The 18,776-nt window shown below is 41.4% G+C and overlaps 2 protein-coding genes across 4 annotated transcripts in view; one reads left to right on the top strand and one right to left on the bottom strand.

The window, feature by feature from the left end:
- TPP2 (tripeptidyl peptidase 2) overlaps positions 1 to 9,340 on the top strand; it is a 62,837-nt gene extending 53,497 nt beyond the window's left edge. For 2 of the 3 annotated variants that reach the window (XM_040991162.1, XM_040991161.1), the window contains 5 exons: positions 1,159 to 1,255; positions 2,188 to 2,318; positions 6,913 to 7,120; positions 7,751 to 7,870; positions 8,422 to 9,340. In XM_040991162.1, coding sequence (XP_040847096.1) covers positions 1,159 to 1,255; positions 2,188 to 2,318; positions 6,913 to 7,120; positions 7,751 to 7,870; positions 8,422 to 8,511 — 646 coding nt within the window. In that variant the 3' untranslated portion in view covers positions 8,512 to 9,340. Of the gene's footprint in view, positions 1 to 1,158; positions 1,256 to 2,187; positions 2,330 to 6,912; positions 7,121 to 7,750; positions 7,871 to 8,421 lie in introns of those variants that run through there. The other variant, XM_040991163.1, reaches the window with a different exon arrangement.
- Positions 9,341 to 12,893: 3,553 nt separating this feature from the next.
- On the bottom strand, positions 12,894 to 18,488 carry METTL21C (methyltransferase like 21C). The gene is made up of 4 exons (XM_040991539.1): positions 18,386 to 18,488; positions 15,385 to 15,536; positions 13,753 to 13,870; positions 12,894 to 13,331 (listed from the first exon to the last, which is right to left on the bottom strand). The coding sequence occupies exons 1-4, from the start codon at positions 18,486 to 18,488 to the stop codon at positions 12,937 to 12,939; spliced, it is 768 nt and encodes a 255-aa protein (XP_040847473.1). The 3' UTR covers positions 12,894 to 12,936.
- Positions 18,489 to 18,776: the final 288 nt, after the last annotated feature.

Genomic DNA, 18,776 nt, shown 5'->3' with positions numbered 1-18,776 from the left:
CTCATCACTCACAAGACAGCTTTGAAAACTGTACACTAAGTAAAAATAGCCAGTCTTGAAAGACTGCACAGTATATGATTCCATTTGCAGCAAGTAGCTTGCTTAGGGCTTTGGGAGATTGGAGGAAAAGGATAGCTTAGTGCTGAAGAGTTTGTTTTAAAATTGACTGTTGTGATGTTTGCGTGTATCTGTTAATAAACTTAAGGTTACTGAATTGTGCATTTAAAATGACGTCACAGATTAAATTAACTTGAAGTATTATCAAGGGTTATGGTACTATTATAAAACTGATAGTAAAACTTTAATAATACAAACAGCAAATATGTCATGTAGCCAAAGTGTGTGCTAATTCTTAGTATCATGAATAAATTAAACTGATTTTTTTTCTATTCTTCCCCCAGTAATTATGAGAACAAAACTGACACTTTTACTTTACATGTAAAAATAAACACTGAGGTTTTATAAATTCTCAAGATATTTCTATATAAATTCTTTTCTGTTTTTAATATCCTTACCTTTTTTTTCTTCATTTTTCTTAGTTCAACCACAGTTGCTATGGCTCTGTAGTAGTTCATGGAATCTTGCATGTTTTACAAGATCTATAATTTATATTTTAAAAAATAGCCTTGTGATATATTTCACAATGGAAGGTATATTCGACTTTATGTTCTTGGATTTCTAGGTACCATTTAGTAAATACCACCTGCAAATATTGATCCTGCTCAGTAACTGCGGCTGGCACTCTTCCACAGGTGCCCTGCCAGTGGCTCATGGACTGTGTATTTGGGCCTATGCTAGTTGTGTCTGTACCGTGTGCATTTTTGTCTTATTATTTTTACAAACAATATGGTGTGACACCTATTTCCATGGCATTTACATTGTATCAAGGGTTGTAAATATCGGGAAGAGTATTCTAAACTGTGTGGATGGACTATACAGATTATAAGCAAATAATGCCCCATTTTACGTGAGGTACTAGCACGTGCTGCCGCTGAGCAGGGACCCTGAACATTGGTCTCCTTCAGATACTGAGGATAACTAGAATTGTCCTTTTATCTTTTCTGCAGGCAGTTTGAAATAGTGTTAGATAAAAAGAAAGGCATAAAATTTTTATATGTATAAAAAGAATGAATGTTCCTCTCTTTCTTTCTTAAATAGGTTGGATTCTAGTGACATTTATAATGAATTGAAGGAAACATACCCTTCTTACCTTCCTCTGTATGTTGCACGACTTCATCAGTTGGATGCTGAAAAGGTTGGGCATGTTAATTTTTAATATTTTATTAGGTTTATAGTATTGCATACGGTTTTGTTTTGTTTGAGCAAAGGTGCAGTCTTACACTTTTCTGTTCTTCACAACTGGAAAACTTGTTTCCTCCAAGTGAATTTGTTACTAACTATGTTTATTCAGATAATTGGCCACTGTTGTGAGTTTGCTTTGAGGATTCTACTGATGCTCTGAATAAGATGACCTTAGGATTATGGTAGTAACTTCAACCATGGGGTAGAGAGCAGTAGGCAGAGGTCCTGGTCATTTGGAGAGCCGAACGCTCTCACTGAAAGCAGGAAAGCTTTGTGTTAGCACTGCTGCAAGAATCACCCGTGGTGCCAGACCGCCCTAACTGGGCTGCTCTCAGCAGTGGCAGTGTGTAGTCGGTTAAAAGTCACCGAGGATTTTGAGTCAACCAGACTTCCTAAAAGGCTAAGAAAGGTGAGCGGCAGTGAAAATACTGAGTAATCACAGTTATTATCTTAAATCTCATCACTTGGGGCTTATGGAATAGGAAGAATTTGTTTCATCACGTGGAACTTTATTTAACTTATGTTTTCAAGTGTGGGTTCAGGAAAGCAAGAATAGGTGATCACATTCCTAAAATGTTAAACAGAAAAGGAGTTGCCTTTTTAAAAAAACATTTAAAAATTTTACAAACTACATTATTTTTCCCTAATCTCACCATTAAACTCCAACAAAGAATGCAAACTAGGATTTTGTGTGTGTGAGATCAAATTTTGTAGATATGCTGATAATTAGAAAAGCCACATTAAGAGTTAGCGTGGGCTGTAAGTAGATTTTTGTATCCCCCCCTCAAGCTGTGATTAAAAATCTTAGAGACAACAGAAACAAACATGCTTTGGTTCAGTGATTATTACACCTATTTTTTCCTTATTTCTTTTTTCCCTTCCTAGGAACGAATGAAAAGACTTAATGAAATTGTTGAAGCTGCAAATGCTGTTATCTCACACATAGATCAGACGGCTCTAGCGGTTTATATCGCAATGAAGACTGACCCCAGGCCTGATGCAGCTATTATCAAAAAGTACCTGACCAGTAAATAATCTTTCTTGCATCTCATTTCTTAGTTACTTGATAAAAACTAGGGATGCATGTGACTAAGGATAGTCTTTTATGCTTATGTCGTAAAGTCAGAATTATCAATAGTAGATACTCCCTTGTTAGAAATTCTGTAATCGCTTTCTCCATTCCTCTAGGGACAGACCCAAGGCAGGGCCTCTTACTGCCAGGAATTTGAACAGCATCAACCACACAGTCCGGCTACCTGGGTTTGTGTGGACTAGATATATTGAGGAGGCAAAACATAACACCCTGTAAAATTTTTGACTCATAACATGGAAAGCCTAAAATTTAATTGGTGATACCTAATAAAATAAATGATAAAGCAAATAGTTTAAAATTATAACCTGACAACTTGTTTTACAGAGCTAGCTTTGGAAAAGTAGTTTTGTTTTGTTTAATTCATTTACTTATTTGAAAGGCGGAGTTACAGGGAGAGGGAGAGGGGTGTAGGGTCAGCATGATGGCTGAGTGGCTGATCCTCGCTTTTTAAGTGCTAGTATCCCATATGCCAGTTGGTGTCATGGCTTTTCCACTTCCCATCCAGTACCCTGCTAGTTTCCCAAATGGTAGTAAAGGCAGGGCCTGGGCCAAGGTGAGGCTAGAAGCCTGGAACTCCATCCGAGTCTTCATATGGGTGCTAAAGGCCCAAATGTTTGGGCAGTCTGCTGCTTTCCCAAGTGCATTACCAGGGAGCAGAATTGGAAATGGAGCATCTGGGCCTCGATCCAGCACCCCTATGGGATTCTAGCATTGCCGATGGCTTGCCCTGCTATATCACAACACCAGTTCCAGGATTGTGTAGAACAGAAAGGCTTTATAAAACTCGGTATAATGTGCATAGCAAGGCCTAACTGAGTTTGTAAATGATTTCATTTGAGATCATGGCTTTCTTTGGTCATTTTAATGATCCGGCCAAGGTAAACTCAAATTTTGCTATTTTGATTTTGTTAATATTTGAAAATACAGCTACCATTTATTAAATGCTAGTTACACAGGAGAAATCATTTGGAGCCTTTAAGTGGTCTTATTTAAACTTAGTCTCCCAAATCACATGATGTTGGGAAATATTTACCCAATTTTATAGAAGTGGTGTCTGACGCTCCAGGAGGTAAGATACACTGGCCCAGGTGCCAGTGCTGTAAAGTGGGAAAGCCACTGTTCACATCCATTACCATCTACAGAAAAAGCAGTAGGACTTCAGTAAAAATAGTGAGGCAGAGACACAGATCTTCCTTGCACTAGTTCACTCTAAATACCTGCAGCAGTTGAAGCTGGGCCAGACCAAAGCAGAGGAGCCCAGAACTGAATCCGGGGCTGCATGGTGGCGGCAGGGGTGCGAGCGCTGATCCATGGTCTGTCTGCTGCCTCCCAGTGTGTGCGTCGGAATCTGGAATTGAACCTGGAACTGGGACTCAACGCCCAGACACTCTCATAGGAGATACAGGCACATGTCAAGTGCCCGTCCCAAGCACGATTGATTTTTATCTCAGAAGTCTGAGTGTAGCCCCCAGAGTACCTGTTGTGGTTGATTCTGTCACACACAGTGGAGGTGTGTTTCTCTCCCAGGCCATCCCCCTGTCTAAACACCAAATCCCCTCGCTACTCCTCAGGCACTAATAGAGCTTTGCCTCATCCTGACTTCTGCCGACAGCATAATCTGACATCTTCAGTTTCCTGCATGGGATGTTCATTTATTGCTAGATTGATGTGCCCTCCAGTTCTACTGCCTTAAAGCCAGGCAGTATTAATCTTCCTACAGAAGGAATCTGGCTTTGATTGCGCCGGAACTTTCTTCTTTGAATCCCCAGTGCCAGAAACAGTGGCCATGTTAAGTCTTGTTGAGCCCGCTGTGGCACCAGCCTTAGCTGGGCGTGAGGCGTCCCAAAAGTATGTGTGAGAATACATGCGTGTCGCTCATCCTGAAACTTTAATAAATTCTAAGATCTATTTATATCTCCTGATATTTTTGCCTATGTCTTCTTAACATTACCATCCGAGACTGATCTCCATTGCTGGTCAAGGCGAACCAAAAATTTAGTGTTTTTTTTTTTTTCCTCGTCATTTCTATTTCATTATTTCATATTGGGTCAATGGTAGATACTGTCTCCATTGTAAAATGATAACCTAAGGCAGGTGTTTGGTAAAGAGCCCAAGACTGGGGACACCCATGTCCCACATCAAGTGCCTTGCTTCCTGTCCCAGCTCGTCTCATGGCAACCTACTGCCGATGCATGTGCTAAGGGGATGATCGGAGGTGATGGTCCACAGGGTTCAGTCCTTGCCTAGCCTGGCTTCTGTGTGCTTTGGAGGGATGAACCGTTATATATTGTTTCATTGGCTCTGCCTTTCAGATAAATAATATTCTTGTTAAAATGCAGAAATGCAGTTTGAGCTTAATGCGGCTTTGAAAAAAAAGCATGATAAAAAGATTGTGAAAGTGCTCAGAGTGGATCAAGTTTTAAGTTATTGGCAACGTTGCATCTGTTTGCTCTACCTTGTTTCCCCAGGCCTTTGCTTTAGCTGGACGTAGACCAGCCGTATTTGAACTGAGGGTCATATTCAGGTCCGCAGTAGATTGCTCTCAAAGCTGCATGCTTTAGGGGAGTATATTTCCCATAGATTTCATCAACCGCCAAGTAGCAGTGGGACTTACCAATTTCTCTTGAGTCAAAAATAACATTTTATAATTTTATAAGTGATATTAACTTTTAGTTCAGTTGATACTACATTTTGCTTATTTAGGCATTAAAGTATTAATTCAACTTAGGTTTCTTCCATTTGGAAAGGTAGGCAGTGACGATGACCTAGCTGGGTGTGATTTAAATCGTGTTAACTAAGCAGTATTTCATGTGAGCTGTCACTTAAATGAACTTGTAAAATGAAGACACTATTTTTTGAAGGCACTCTTGTTAGAAAAACATACAATCTAATGCAAACTATGAAGTTAAGGGTAATGATGCAAAGTAAATGTTTTAAATTTTAAAACCTCTCCAGGAAGGAAATCTGACTTCCTTTGAAGTGGAGAAACCACCTTGTGTTAATAAGATATGTACTTGAAGCATGACTAAATTTTATAAGAGAACAGGAAAGCAGTATTCCAGATAGGTGGAATTTAGATTATTGGAAGACAAGATGCTAAAATAGACGTCTTAGCAGCTGCCAAGTGTAGAACAACCCCACCCTCACTTCCTTTTCACTTCTGCATCCTTCCTGCCTCTCTCTGTCAGCACCTGGAGCCATCTGTTTTGGCATGGGTGATGAAACCTGCCTTGTCAGTAGAGCTATTTCAAGGCCCCCTTTCGCTTTTCCAATTGGAAATTGGAATGGGTTAATTGGGTTAATTGTTATGCCTTACTCCTAGGGTATAAATGAAACACTGCTAAGTGTGTAGGATAGGACTTGATGTCTAAAAGGTGTAGGTGGGAGAGTGGTTCATCAGCAAAAAAGCTTTGTAAATGTTCCCTAACTTTTAGACCCCAAAAGCCTACTCATTATTCCTTTTGTTCTTGAGTTAGCGTAACAAGCTGTCCCCAGGCACCTTTCCAAGTAAAGGTAAAAGTTGTTTCTTCAAAGTTTGAAGTGTAGAGGGTACCATGTAAGCATAATTGCATCTGTATTGTAAGTGAGTTAAGGTTGGTACCTGCCCTCTCCAGACATCGGAGTGTCTCTGTCTATGTCCACATTATCTCCCGATGACTTTCAAGGTATGGAACCAAGTCAGCTTGGGTTCTCTGCGGATGTTGTGTTGGCAAGTGCTGCAGTGGCAGCATTTTCCGTGATAGTTAGTGACCCCGTCCTGTAGCCTCTTAAATTGCCAGGACTCGTTCACGCACGAGATGATGATCCTGCTCGCCCCAAGTTGCTGGGCTTGAAGTTGTGTCTCCTACTAATCCCTGTGAGTTTTACAGTCCTAGCTGATTTCCTGTTCACTATGATTTACAGATAGACACTGTCCTAGGCACCTGAAGGAAACAAAGGGTCTGGCAGAGCAAGCTGGGTGGGTTTCTGTAGTGATTAAGAGCCCAGATCCTCCACATCCTACTTGGAAGATGTTTGCTACATCATTTCATCTCTGCTGCAGTTTCCTCTTTTGCAAAATGAGGACAATTGTTTTCGAGTACAAAACAAACCAATATGTTAAAATGTCAATGTAGTTGTTAGCATATTCAGAGTAATACTGTTCTGAAATGAAAGCTCATGACTAGAACAAACGCATTGATAAATATAAGAAAAATTGCTACTTATCAAGTCACTGAAGACACAAAATACTGGCTTAATTAAGAGTTGGAGCCAGTTGATCTTTCAGCTGTACTGGTTATGGCATTCTATTCCCACCGGGTATACAGCTACCCAGACTCATGAAATCTGCGTGATGTAGTGATTCGTTTGGTGTCAGTCTTACATACAGTACAGATGTATGTACATGGCTGTATATATGTAGTGTTTCTGCATTGTAAATCCTAGGCCAGAGAATGCATGGATTTAATCTCAAACAAATCAGTACTTTCAAGGAAACTTTATTGCTACTTGAAATGTTTTTTCGATTTTCTCTGCAGTGATATGGACAAACAAAAATCCACCCTCGTAGATGCCCTTTGTAGAAAGGGCTGTGCGCTGGCCGACCACCTTCTTCACACCCAGGCCCACGATGGGGCCGTTTCAAGTGACGGAGAAGGACGAGAGGAGGAAGGGGACAGTACGTTGGATTCTCTGTCCGAAACATTTTGGGAAACTACAAAATGGACTGATCTCTTTGATAATAAGGTATATTCTGCTTGCTGTAGCCTAGCTCCTGCTGCTGGTAGCCCCCAGGCCCAGCCTGGTTGGAAAATATTAACCATTATTTGTCTATCAACTGTTATAAACAAATTATTAAAAATCTGCTTCAAATATGCAAGAATTAATGGTGCAACAGCTTATACAAAAGGAGCATGTGTATTATAGATTACTGAAAATTTAAGCATTAAATTTGAGTATAAAAATTTAAGCATGAAATTACAGTCATTAAAATTATGTTCAATATAATTTCATATTTTAACACTTATGGTCATTATGCTTATAATGATTATTTCTATTTCCATCCTGGTTTTCTCTACTCTGATTTCTTTTGTATTCAGGAAACAGTTTGAAATGGATTCTAGGACAGGTGATTTCTCAGGGTCCTAGCGCTCTTCTGAAAAATAAATTAGCTGTTCTGGGAAATTATCTAGATTTCTTGTAGACACTGATTATTCTTTTTAAATGGATTTTAAAATTTTCTTGATATAATGCATTTATTTTAATTTATTTTGAAACTGAACTTTTCTTAAAGCCTTAATTCTTTGTACTATTAAAGTTACATGCTTTAAAATGTAAATATTTCATACTTAAGCTTTATCTCACTTTCTGTTGCAGGTTTTGACATTTGCATACAAGCATGCATTAGTTAACAAGATGTATGGGAGAGGCCTTAAATTTGCTACTAAACTTGTGGAAGAAAAGCCAACAAAAGAAAACTGGAAAAATTGTATTCAAGTAAGTGATGCTTCAACTGTTAAAATGAATATGTCACATCCATATTGAATAGTGACAAGATTAGCATGAGGGAGGGCTACGGTAGTGTGATATAACAGTATCACCTGACCATTTTTAATTTTAATTCGTGTAATGTGAACTATACAATGTTTATAAAACCAATAACATACTAGTTAAATTATAAATATTTTTTGCTCGAACCCAAATAATCTATATTGTTCTCAAATGTGTTTTCAACAAGGATAAAATGTGTTAATTTTGTATGACTGAAAAACAGAATTTTATTTGTGAAGGAAAAAAGGTAAGCCAGGTTGGGCAGAAATAAGAAAAGTCAGCGGCATAAAGTTGTTCAAGATAATAATCAGAAGGATCAGTTGATTGATCAGAAAGTTAGTTGGTGGTGAAATGGATTGTTGGTAGGAATTTTGGTGACTGGTAAAAGGAGAGTCCTGCATGTTGCTGCTTCAGTAGTAGTAAATACTCAGAACTTCCCTTGAATAGTGAGCTTCATAATTCTGGCATTTCATAATATTTTTCTTATTTTATTGTAGTTGATGAAGTTACTTGGATGGACCCATTGTGCATCTTTTACTGAAAACTGGCTTCCCATCATGTATCCTCCTGATTATTGTGTGTTCTAATATAGAAGCGCAAACTTTAAATTAAAAAAGGAAAGTTTTATAGTGAATGGATATAAGAAAAAATTTGTGGCGTTTTTAGTCTAATGCATGTTTTCATCCACCACCAAATGCTGATTATTAAAATGGTGTGTATTTATCAGAGACTTCACTGACTTGTGGCTTAGTACATGTAAATCTAGACCTCTTCCATCATGCTGTTTTCTTAATGCTTCACATTGCTGGCAGGGCGGTGTGTCCTGCCTGCCAGGGGCTCGCATTTTGAGTTGGGTTGCAGCTTATTACATGCATGAGAGATTTTAAACATTAACTTTTAACTGCAAACCTGTAAAATTCTATTTTTTATTTTATAAACAAACAGGGTTTTAACATGCTCAACTCTAATTTTTTTCAAATGTATGAAGGCCTTAAAAAAGCTACATTAAGCGTAGCTAAAATTATTTATTGGACTACAAATTAACAACCTCACTTCCAGATTTTTTTCTTTTGCAAATGTTTACATTCAATTAAGAAGAAAAAATAAAATCAGCATAAGTGTGTGGCAATTGCGTGAGTTTAACTGCTTCCATAAATTTTCATCTTCAGAATTACAGGCAAGTTGTGCTCTATAACCTCTTGAAGTGCAAGGCATCAGATTGAACAGGTAATACATGTGTAAGTGCCAGATAGCAATCTTATTGAGCAATGTAAAAATATACATATGGTATGTTTATTAAAGTCAAAATAATGTAAAACACAAGAAATAATGTGCAGAACCAAGGTCATAGTACACCTTATGCACTCTGATACTTTCATTTTTTTTATAAATAATAAAAGTGAATATTGAAGCTTCGTAAAGTTGGTCTTAATTTTTCATAATCAAGTTTTTTTGCTATATCAAAACTACTATATTAAATTCATAGACCAAAAAATAAACATATGGTAATTTGCTTTATAATGTTTCTTATAGTCCTGCAGTTACATGAACTTATTTCCAGTTCTTATGGTGTGATTTTTGTCTTATTATTTTTAATTTTCTGGCTGCCATGCCTGCTTTTCTCATCCTAACACCATGAAATAAACAGACTTAGTAGATAATATTAAAAAGTCTATAGTCACTTATAGCAAATGGAGGGTGAGGGGCGGTAGGTTTTTAATCTTGTCGCCTTAAAATTTATCACTGCACAAGAAGTATCAGTACTTCAGTACTCTGTAGTCACCTATGACTATTTTTGTTCTGCATGGTGAAAACATTAGAGCCTTTATTAGAAGGCCCATCTATGAGAAAAAGCATGTAAAATTTTCTACAGTTTGGAACATCCAGACTGAAGTCCATCCATATAGAGCCACGTGCATGTGCTTTCTCATATATACAAGAACTTTATACACACACACACACACACACACAGAGATCCCGATATGTTCAGGGTCATTCTGCTCATTGGCTGATTATGAATAACAAATTGATGGATTTTGTTCTTTCCTGTTAGTAAACTAGGCTGCTAGGGCAAAACTGGGCTGCTGTCTGTCCCTGAAACCTAGCCAAGTCCTGTGACAAAGCTCCCAGCAGGTGGCTTCCCACCCCTTCGTGTTCCTTGCTTCCTTCCTAGGAAACTGCACCTCCCACCTTCTCTTCTCCCCGCTGCAGTCCATTGATCTACACAGAGCCTGGCTACCTGGAAACCTTAACCAAGATCTCTGATGATCTTGGTTCAGGCCTTGGGAAACCAAACCACTTGACTTCCATTTAAAATCCCCATGGCAGTGGAAGAGTCAGTGTTTTTGTTTCAACTCAAAAAGGACTGAACTTGAAATAGCCAAGTGTTTGGGTCACTACACTTCCCAGGGAGCCAGCGTGCAGACTTGTGTCTTGAGCACCTCCCCTAGAGGGCCAGATTGGAAAGCCAGGAGGGCTGACACAAATTTCTGGAAGTAGAAAACAAACAAAGATGTGCCTCCTGCTCTGTGCAGAGGCTCGGGTGTCTCCCTTCACCCAGACGTCCTGCCAGCCTGGGAGAGCCTGGGCATGGGCAGCCTGTCTGCCTGCTTTGCCCTGCACCAGCTCTGCAGACCGTGCTGCTGGTTTCATTGAGAGCCCCTGCTTCTGAGAGGGTGTTCCACACAACAAGCACGTGAAGGATTTTTCGTGTCCTGTCCTCCAGAGTCACACAGCCACACTTCCAGTTCAGTGCTGGTTGTCTTGGTTTCCACTATGCAGGTGGAACTGACTGCGTTCCCAGCCATGTGAACCAGTTCAGTGCAGAAGCTGACTGTGCCACTGCTCTTACACAGCAAGAACAGGACACAAAGCAATTAGAAGTGCCTTCTGCAATTCCCCTCCCTTTCATTAGTGTGTGAGCACGTGCCTCACTAACTGCACGAGCTGTCTCAAAGGGGCTTCCAGCAATTCAGTGTCACAAGTGCTGCTTGATCAACAGTGAGGTTGGCCTAGTGGATCCAAACCCAAGCTGTTAACGTGTACAATTAACAGGAAGAACCACAGGATGGGGAAACAAACCACATGTTGGCAATGCAGTTCAAATGCTGCAGTGAGCAAGCAAGGTCGAGAGGAACTGACAGCACAGGAACCTTGCGGTCTTCAGGCTTATACACCTTTTTTGCATTCTCACTTCAGCAAGACATGGAGAAATTCAGCAGTGGCTATTTTAGTAAGATAAACAGTACAAAATTGTATTTTGGTGTGATAATGTTGCAGTTACCTATGTGGGTAGGACTTAGAGGAAAAAGTTTTGTGATTTGCTCATCACTAGAGGAACCAAGAAGTTAGGTGGAAGTTTAGATGAAACAAGGTTTTCTATGATTTCAAAATGTATATGCAGAAGAGAATTCCCAGTACTGCTGTACTTACTTAGCAGTATTTAGCAATAGCAACTGTCATCGCCATATAATAAACTGCACATATTTGAAGTTAACATCTTGTTTACTTTTCACACTCAGGCTTTTCTGTACTAAAAAGGTTAAAGATTGTCACTCCCATCTAGCTTTTCTAAAAGAATAGACTTCTGTTTTTAAAGTATGTGGTCATACCCTGGGAAAGTGAAAGGTAACATTTGATTGTCTTAAGATCTGAGGGGTGGGGTCCCGTTGCTAGAATTAGTTTACACACCTTGTAATTTGATCATTGTAGCTGTACAGGCCCGCAAGTGCTGTGCAGCCAGCATAGTACAGTTTAGAGCATTTCACACCCAATAGAGTGAGTCCATGAGTCCATGTCAGTCTCCATTCCCTCACCTAAACCTAAATTGCCCTCTAACCACTGCTGTAGTTTGAACCTCTTGAAATTTCATGCGATGATAATCAGGCAACACATGTTTCACCCATGTTGATCGGTACCTCGGTCCATTCCTTTTGATAACTTAGTAATAACTTAGCACTCCGTTGTCTGATGTATCACTTTTGGTTTGTGCAAACACTAGTTAATGGATACCTAGATAGTTTCAACTTGAATCTGATGATGAGTAGTATTGCTGCCATGAACAGTCATTCGGAAGTCTTCTGTGAGGGTGTATCTCGATTTTTCTTGGCTAAATATCTGGAAACATATTGCGTCATATGATATTTCCTTTTGACACTAAAAAATGCACGGGCCACAGTGAGTTTTTTAAAGTGGCTGTATCATTTTCCATCCTTGCTAGCAGTAAGAGAATTTTTCATAATTTTACATATGCTCAAGCAGAGAGGATATTGTCTCCTTTCCAACGTGGGCCAATTTTTTGGTGTGTAATCTTGCTGTGATTTCACTTTCGAGTCCTGGCTGCTCCACTTACAATCTAGCTCCTTACTATTGTGCCTGAGAGAGTAGTGGATGATGGCCAAAATACCAGGGAAACCTGGGTAAGTCTTTTGGCACCTAACTTCGGCTGGCCCAGTCCTTCTCTTTCTTTGCCTTTTTCACCCTCTGTAACTCTGCCTTTCAAATAAAAGTTGTTTTTTTTTAAAAAAAAATTTTGATATTTTCTAATTGTCATGATTGCTTTGAAGTTTCTATAACTTGTATCAACAAAAACTACATTCTTTCCTAGTTTTCTAAGAATTTTAGTCAGAAATGAAAGTTAAAGAAACAATTCAGAAATCTAACATGAAACTGTTAGTAATAATTGACACGGGGAAAGTATTTGTAAAATAAAATTCAAGAAGTTCCTAAAACATCTGTGTCTTGATTTGCTCCTCTTTTTATCAGGTTTAAATCTTTGTCACTGTTTGCTATTACTCAGTATCTCCTCCCTTTTTCGTAGTAATTTTGTATAAGATTCTTTTTTTGTACGTTATTATTATCATTTTATGATACAGTTCCATAGGCTCCTGGTATTTCCCTTAGCCCAGCCCCAATACAGCCCAAATACAGTGCCTTCTCTCTCCATCTGGTAAAAAAATAAATCTAGCAACTCAAAAGAGACCTTCACCTTTTGAAAGGCATTTTGTTTTGATTTAGTCCCATTTGAGAATCCCCTTAAAAATTTTGACGGATGACTCTGGATATTCAGCCAGGAGAGTTGTCTCAAAGACTTGCTTGAATTTGTCTAGGAATTCATAATCGGTGCTGAACCTGAACTTGTTTGCCCACAGCAGCACTGTCCCCGGCTGGGCAAGGTATACCATGGTGGCAAGCAGCTTATCCAGGAAGTAGTGGTGGTAGACCACGTCGGAAGCCAGCACGTAGTCATAGTAAAATGCACACTTGGGGAAGTTGTGCTCCAAGTCTTCCCCCCACACCAGTTCTTTCACTTCAGGCAGATGCGCTGTACGTTTTAGTGTGTTTTTTAAGAGGTTATATTGCAGGTTGCCTAGGACATCAGGCAAATCCGTTGCTGTGACTTGAGCTCCTAAGAGAAAAAGAAATTACAGTAGTCGGTGGAAACATACTGGAGAGCCAGGATTGACCCCATAGGCAGGCAAGCTTTATGCATCTAACATACTTCTAGCTTAGGGGTGGAGGTAGACCTGGGGCATCATAAGGTGGTGCACCTCCTTGTCCATGAAACAAGTATCAGTAGCTCCCTGTCCTCCCTCACCCCAGTCGTTATTAACAGGATCTTTCACTCCTTCACAGGGAAGCTGGGTGCACTGGAGGAGTCTCTTAACCTAAGATTATCTTGTCACTAGATAATCAGACCAAGTGCCGCTGTGTGACATTTTGAGAAGATTGAGAGTGATAGTGTGCTGCATGAGCAAGCTCTTAAGCCTTAGCTGGACATGTAGCACACTCAGTAAAGGTCTCAGGAAACGAGATCAGAAGCAACAAACCTAAAATACTGGCCACGATGGAAACAAGGCCCGGTCCAGCGCCAATCTCTAGGATGTTAGCGTCTTGGAGATTGAGTTCCTCTGCGTGTTCCTCCAAGTACTGACACAAAGCCGTGGCCTAAAAGATATTCACCACTCTAATTGAATTGCTGCTACTGTATGATAAGCAGTAAAAAAAAAATTTGTCAGAGGGCTCAATATCTCAGTGTCATATCACCCCTGGAATATGCAAGGTATTAATAAATTGCACCTAAGACCCTAGAGAAGCAGTTGTCTATATCAAATTTAATCTCCAAAGAATAGGAAAATTAGACCAGCTTGACTCTTCCAAAAGAGGGAAAGGTATGAAATCCAGCAATTCCTTAACACTGGTTTAGTCAAGCTGGTCTCTGCTCTTAACACATTGAATGTTCAACAAAAACCTCTCTCCCAACTCTTACAAAGCTCAAGTTGGTTTAGGACTTTGCCATATTAGACAAATGAGCAGTTTTTTTTTTTTTTAGTTTATTTATTAATGGAATATCAGATTTGCAGAGAGAAAAAGAAAGATCTTCCATATGCTGATTAATTCCCCAGATGGTCACAACTGCTGGAGCTGATCCGATCTGAAAGCAGGAGCTTCTTCCAGATTTCCCATGTGGGTGCCAGGTGCCAAGCTTTAGGGTCATCTTCCACTGCTTTCCCAGGGCATAAGCAGGGAGTTGGATGGGAAGTGAAGTAGCTGGGACTTGAACCAGCATCCATATGGAATGCTGGCACTTGGAGGTGGAGGAGCTTTTCCAGTTGAACTATCATGCCCAGCCACAGGTCTTTTATTTTGCTGAAGAGATTCAATGAAGAAATACTCAGACTCTCAGGACAGGCTTTTGAAGCCTCCATGTACCAGCAAATGCCTGGAATAACCTGTCACAGACCAGGTCTTCCAGTGGTCCTGGATGAAGCTCAACATTTCTGCACAATTAAAACAGCCCCCTCAGAGGATGCCAGTCTGCCAACCTGTGGCCCACACTGAGCATGAACAAGGTTCATGAATAAAGTTACGTTTTTTGCACTGTTCTACAAAGGAAAAACATACTTAATTAGCATTGGTTCATGAGGTGTCCACATTCATGCAGTTGAAACAGCAGCTAAATTGCAAAGAGAAGAAGCGAAACTAGACAACTCCTGCAGAATGTGCCTCCTGTTTCTCAATATACTCAAAGTTTCAGATCGGGGCCAGCATTGTGGAACATCAGGTATTCCACATGTGTGCCAGTTCATGTCCCAGCTGTACCACTACCCATCCAGCTCCCTGCTAATGCACCTGGGAGAAGCAGTAGAAGATAACCTAAATATCTGGTCCTGCCATGCACAGGGGAGACCTGGAAGAAGTTCGTTGCTGCTGGCTTCGTCCTGGGCCCCGCCTAACCATGTGGCTGTCTGGGAAGCGACCCTGTGAATAGAAGTGTCTAGCTCTCTCTCATTTACTAGAACTCAGACTTTCAAATAATGTGTCAAACAACACAGCATAAAGCAAAACCAGTGCCTCTGGAAGAAGTCTCCAGAATCTCAGAATGTTAGAGTATTTGGCAATGGCTCCAGGCAGCACAGATGTAGGGAATGTATTGTCTCCGGATACCCCAGTCCTCTCACCCCTGGCCACACCACTGCTCCGTAACTCTCTATGGATTCTTGAATGATGATCTTCTTGCCTGCGAAGCGGTAAGACTCCTGAGTGTAGCTGGCATAGTCTGTAGGGACGAATTTCTGGAGGCTGCAGAGGGACGGTTCTAATTCCTGAGGATCTGGGAAGCAGAAGTGGGATTCAGGATTGTTAATCCAGTCAGCATGTGTGCGCATGCTCAGACACAGGAACAGATACATCCAACTCTCCCGGCAGAAAGGTGCCACTCTCAGTGCCAGTGGCTGCAAGCTGTCACAAAACCTCAGGGGTTGGCAGCCTGACATTCTGATGTGATGCTTATATGACAGGTGCTTATCTGTGTTTCCCACCGTGCAGCTTCAACCACAGCCAACTGTGGTCCGAATAGTAAATGGAAAATTCTGGAACTGTATGTTTTAGATAACCTTGACTATAATATATTGTCGTAATGACTCCAGTTGATTGTTAGTGATTGTCATCAACCTCTTACTGTGCCTAATTTGATTTAAACTTGATGCATAGGGAAAGCAGTACAGATGGACTCCTGCAGCGCCCGAGTTTCAAGCATCCATGAAAGATTTCCTCCAACATATCCCTCATGTTTGGATGCTACTGAGTGATGGAATGACTAAGGATGCCTCAGCTCTCTCTTTTCTCTAGGGGAAGACAGGACAGGTACAAGTCCATCCCCAGCCATGCCTTACTGGGGGAAGAAGCCGGCTTACCAGCAAGTTGGCACACATGAGCTGTCTGGTAAGGAGGAGCTGGGTAGGCATGGGCCTATTTTTAGGCTTGAGGTTCAGGAACGTTCCCACATGCTGGCTGGAATGTGCTCCTTAAGTCCTTCCTGCAACTGCCCCTCAAAAGCTACAGGCCAACAAGGCTGAGCCAAGTGCTGCAGGCCTCAGGGAGGCTGTCAGATGAGCCCTCACTATTAGGTTACTATTGCTTTAAATACTTCTTTAACCCATGACCTGCAATCACACTCTCAAATATCATATAAAATGGGCCGAAAAGGGCACCTGATTGTGGCTGACATCATTGTTGCAGGTGTTCCAGGGTAGTTAAGAATAGAAGGAGCAGTGTGTGCAAATGTCAAGAGGGAGGATGCTGCGTCCATGCTTGCCCAGTGGCCGCCAGTAGCTCAGGGAAAGGTGCTGGGACCAGGAAATGGCATTCACAGTGAGGAGTTTGTGGACTCAAGAATATCCATTTTACTTGCATGAAACCTACCTTTGTTGCCTGGGATATGTCTGGTAAATATTTACCCTGGGGTAGAAAAGAGCAGCCTGTTATTCCGATGGGTTGGAGGTTGGGGAGGAGGCCATGGCAGGACAAGGGGAGTCGAGGAGGGGACAGGGAGTGGATCTTGGGAGGAACAGAACAGGCAGGCTCCACAAGCTGCTTAAGGTGTCACCAGTTTTTGCAGCAGGCCAGTGCTGTGCTGCTGGCCCACACCCTGTTCCAGGTTCACAGCGCAGCAAGTGCAGTAAGCGTTTAGGAATGCTTTCAACAACTGAAATAATGTCACCGGAAGCTAATTACATACAAAGAAAACACCTGGGAATTACATTGAAATGCCCAGACTTCATTTTTCTAGAAATTAATCCATCTCCAATGTATCTTGCCAAAGTGTAAGAATTGGGCCAGGCATTTGGCCTAGCAGTTAAGTTAGTACTTGCTAATGGGCGCCTTTTTCACTGGTCTAAGGCTGGCTCTGAATTCGGGGGTTGGACAGTACGGAAGAAGTGTAAACAGCGGTGTCAAGAAACATCTCCCAGCGCGTGCAGGGAGGACGAAGGATGCCGATTTGGAGTTTGACAAAGGCGCTGGTGTGAACATTCCTACCCTAGCCAAATTGAAATGTGCAACCTGATACCACAAGGAAGACACAGCCACACGTCCACACACAGGCATCCTGTGTCGTTTTTCCGGATGCAGACACAGCGGCTGTGGAAAATCTCAAGAGCATCAAGAATAAATAGGTAAGATAGTGATGAGTTTTGAGCATTTTTGATAAGCCTTTGCCTTGAGCAGTCTATGAAATTGTATGCTTGTACAAGAGTAAAAATCTGCAGTGATCATGTTAAACAGCCAGCCTGCACATTCCCTATAAGGGAGGCTCCAGCATGAGCGAGGGCTAGCTCACCGTCAGGGCACCGATCCCCACTGACTTGGCCTCTCCACACTGAGTGCTTCCCTTCCTCCCACGGGTCACAATTTAGGGATGTCCTTTTCCCTGAGGTTATGGGAAAATTCAGTGGACTGACTTACAGGTGAACACGCTAACAGATACACTGGCCCAATCAGCACTACAAAGAAATGTGGACATGAACATAGCACGCAAAGTAAAGAAATAAATGAGTATTGCACTACAATATGCTCATCTACTGTATCTAAGCTAGCCTGATAATTGGACAGCAGTTTTTAGATACAAGTTAGCGTTGCATCTGTAGGTAGACAATTGAGTTAAAAAGATCTCTGGTGAGTTGAGTTAGAACACATTTTTATACTCTACAGGATTATAGATGTTTTCATTCTCTCAGGTTTTGTGACATCATTGCTTGCTATTTATTCAGTTCTGAATCTGTTTTTTGAAACACCACCTACACTGTCCCCTCGTCCCTACCAGGAAAATCCGTTGTGATTTGCAAGGACAGCAAAGCTGCCAGGAACACATTTTGGCAAAAAGTACAAACAAGTCTAGCTTTTGTGTATTTTTGAAAAGTTTTTTGTACAAAAAAAAAACACAGCAACACACACACACACACACAAAGCAAGTGTGTGGACTTTGAGAGAACTTATTGAAAGAAGCTGGAATTGCTTTTTATGCTATTTCTACTTGGCTCAAAGCATTTCTCTATTCAGCTTCATTATCGTCAAAATCCAGAGTTAAAAGGAAATGGAAATTCTTGTCACTGAAGTTGACTTAAACATGTCATCACCAGAAAAGCAAGTGAGGAAAACAGGTGGGGAAGTGTCTTGCTTTACCTCCAGGGGGTCCCCCGGCGCCATCGTCCTGTAGCGTTCTCTCCTCAGCCGATGCCTCCTGGGGACGCACAGGCTGCTGCGCAGAGTTCTGACACACGTCCATGCCCAGAACCTGCTGAGACAGAGCTGGACAAGCCCAGAGTGCCTCAGCCCAAGGCGAGACTGCTGCTCCCGGTGGGCCGGACGGGACGCTCAGAGCCTTAGCATTTGCCGAGTGGAAAAGAGCGGCTGCTTTTCAGTTTCGTTCCCTGGGCAAGCCAAGCAGCTGCCCAGGACCTGCGGGGCAGCGTGTGCAGAGCAAGGGCTGGGGAGACCGTTAGACGCCACCCAGCCTGTGTGTCTGGACGAATGCAGCAGCAGCAGCCCTGCCGCCTGGGAACCAGCCCTGTGT

The sequence above is a fragment of the Ochotona curzoniae genome, unplaced genomic scaffold, assembly GCF_017591425.1.
Source record: "Ochotona curzoniae isolate NIBS_2020 unplaced genomic scaffold, NIBS_Ocur_1.0 contig_64, whole genome shotgun sequence".
NCBI classification, from domain to species: Eukaryota; Metazoa; Chordata; class Mammalia; order Lagomorpha; family Ochotonidae; genus Ochotona; species Ochotona curzoniae.
The sequence above is the reverse complement of the archived record's forward strand: the minus strand, read 5'-3'. Positions and strand labels throughout refer to the sequence as shown.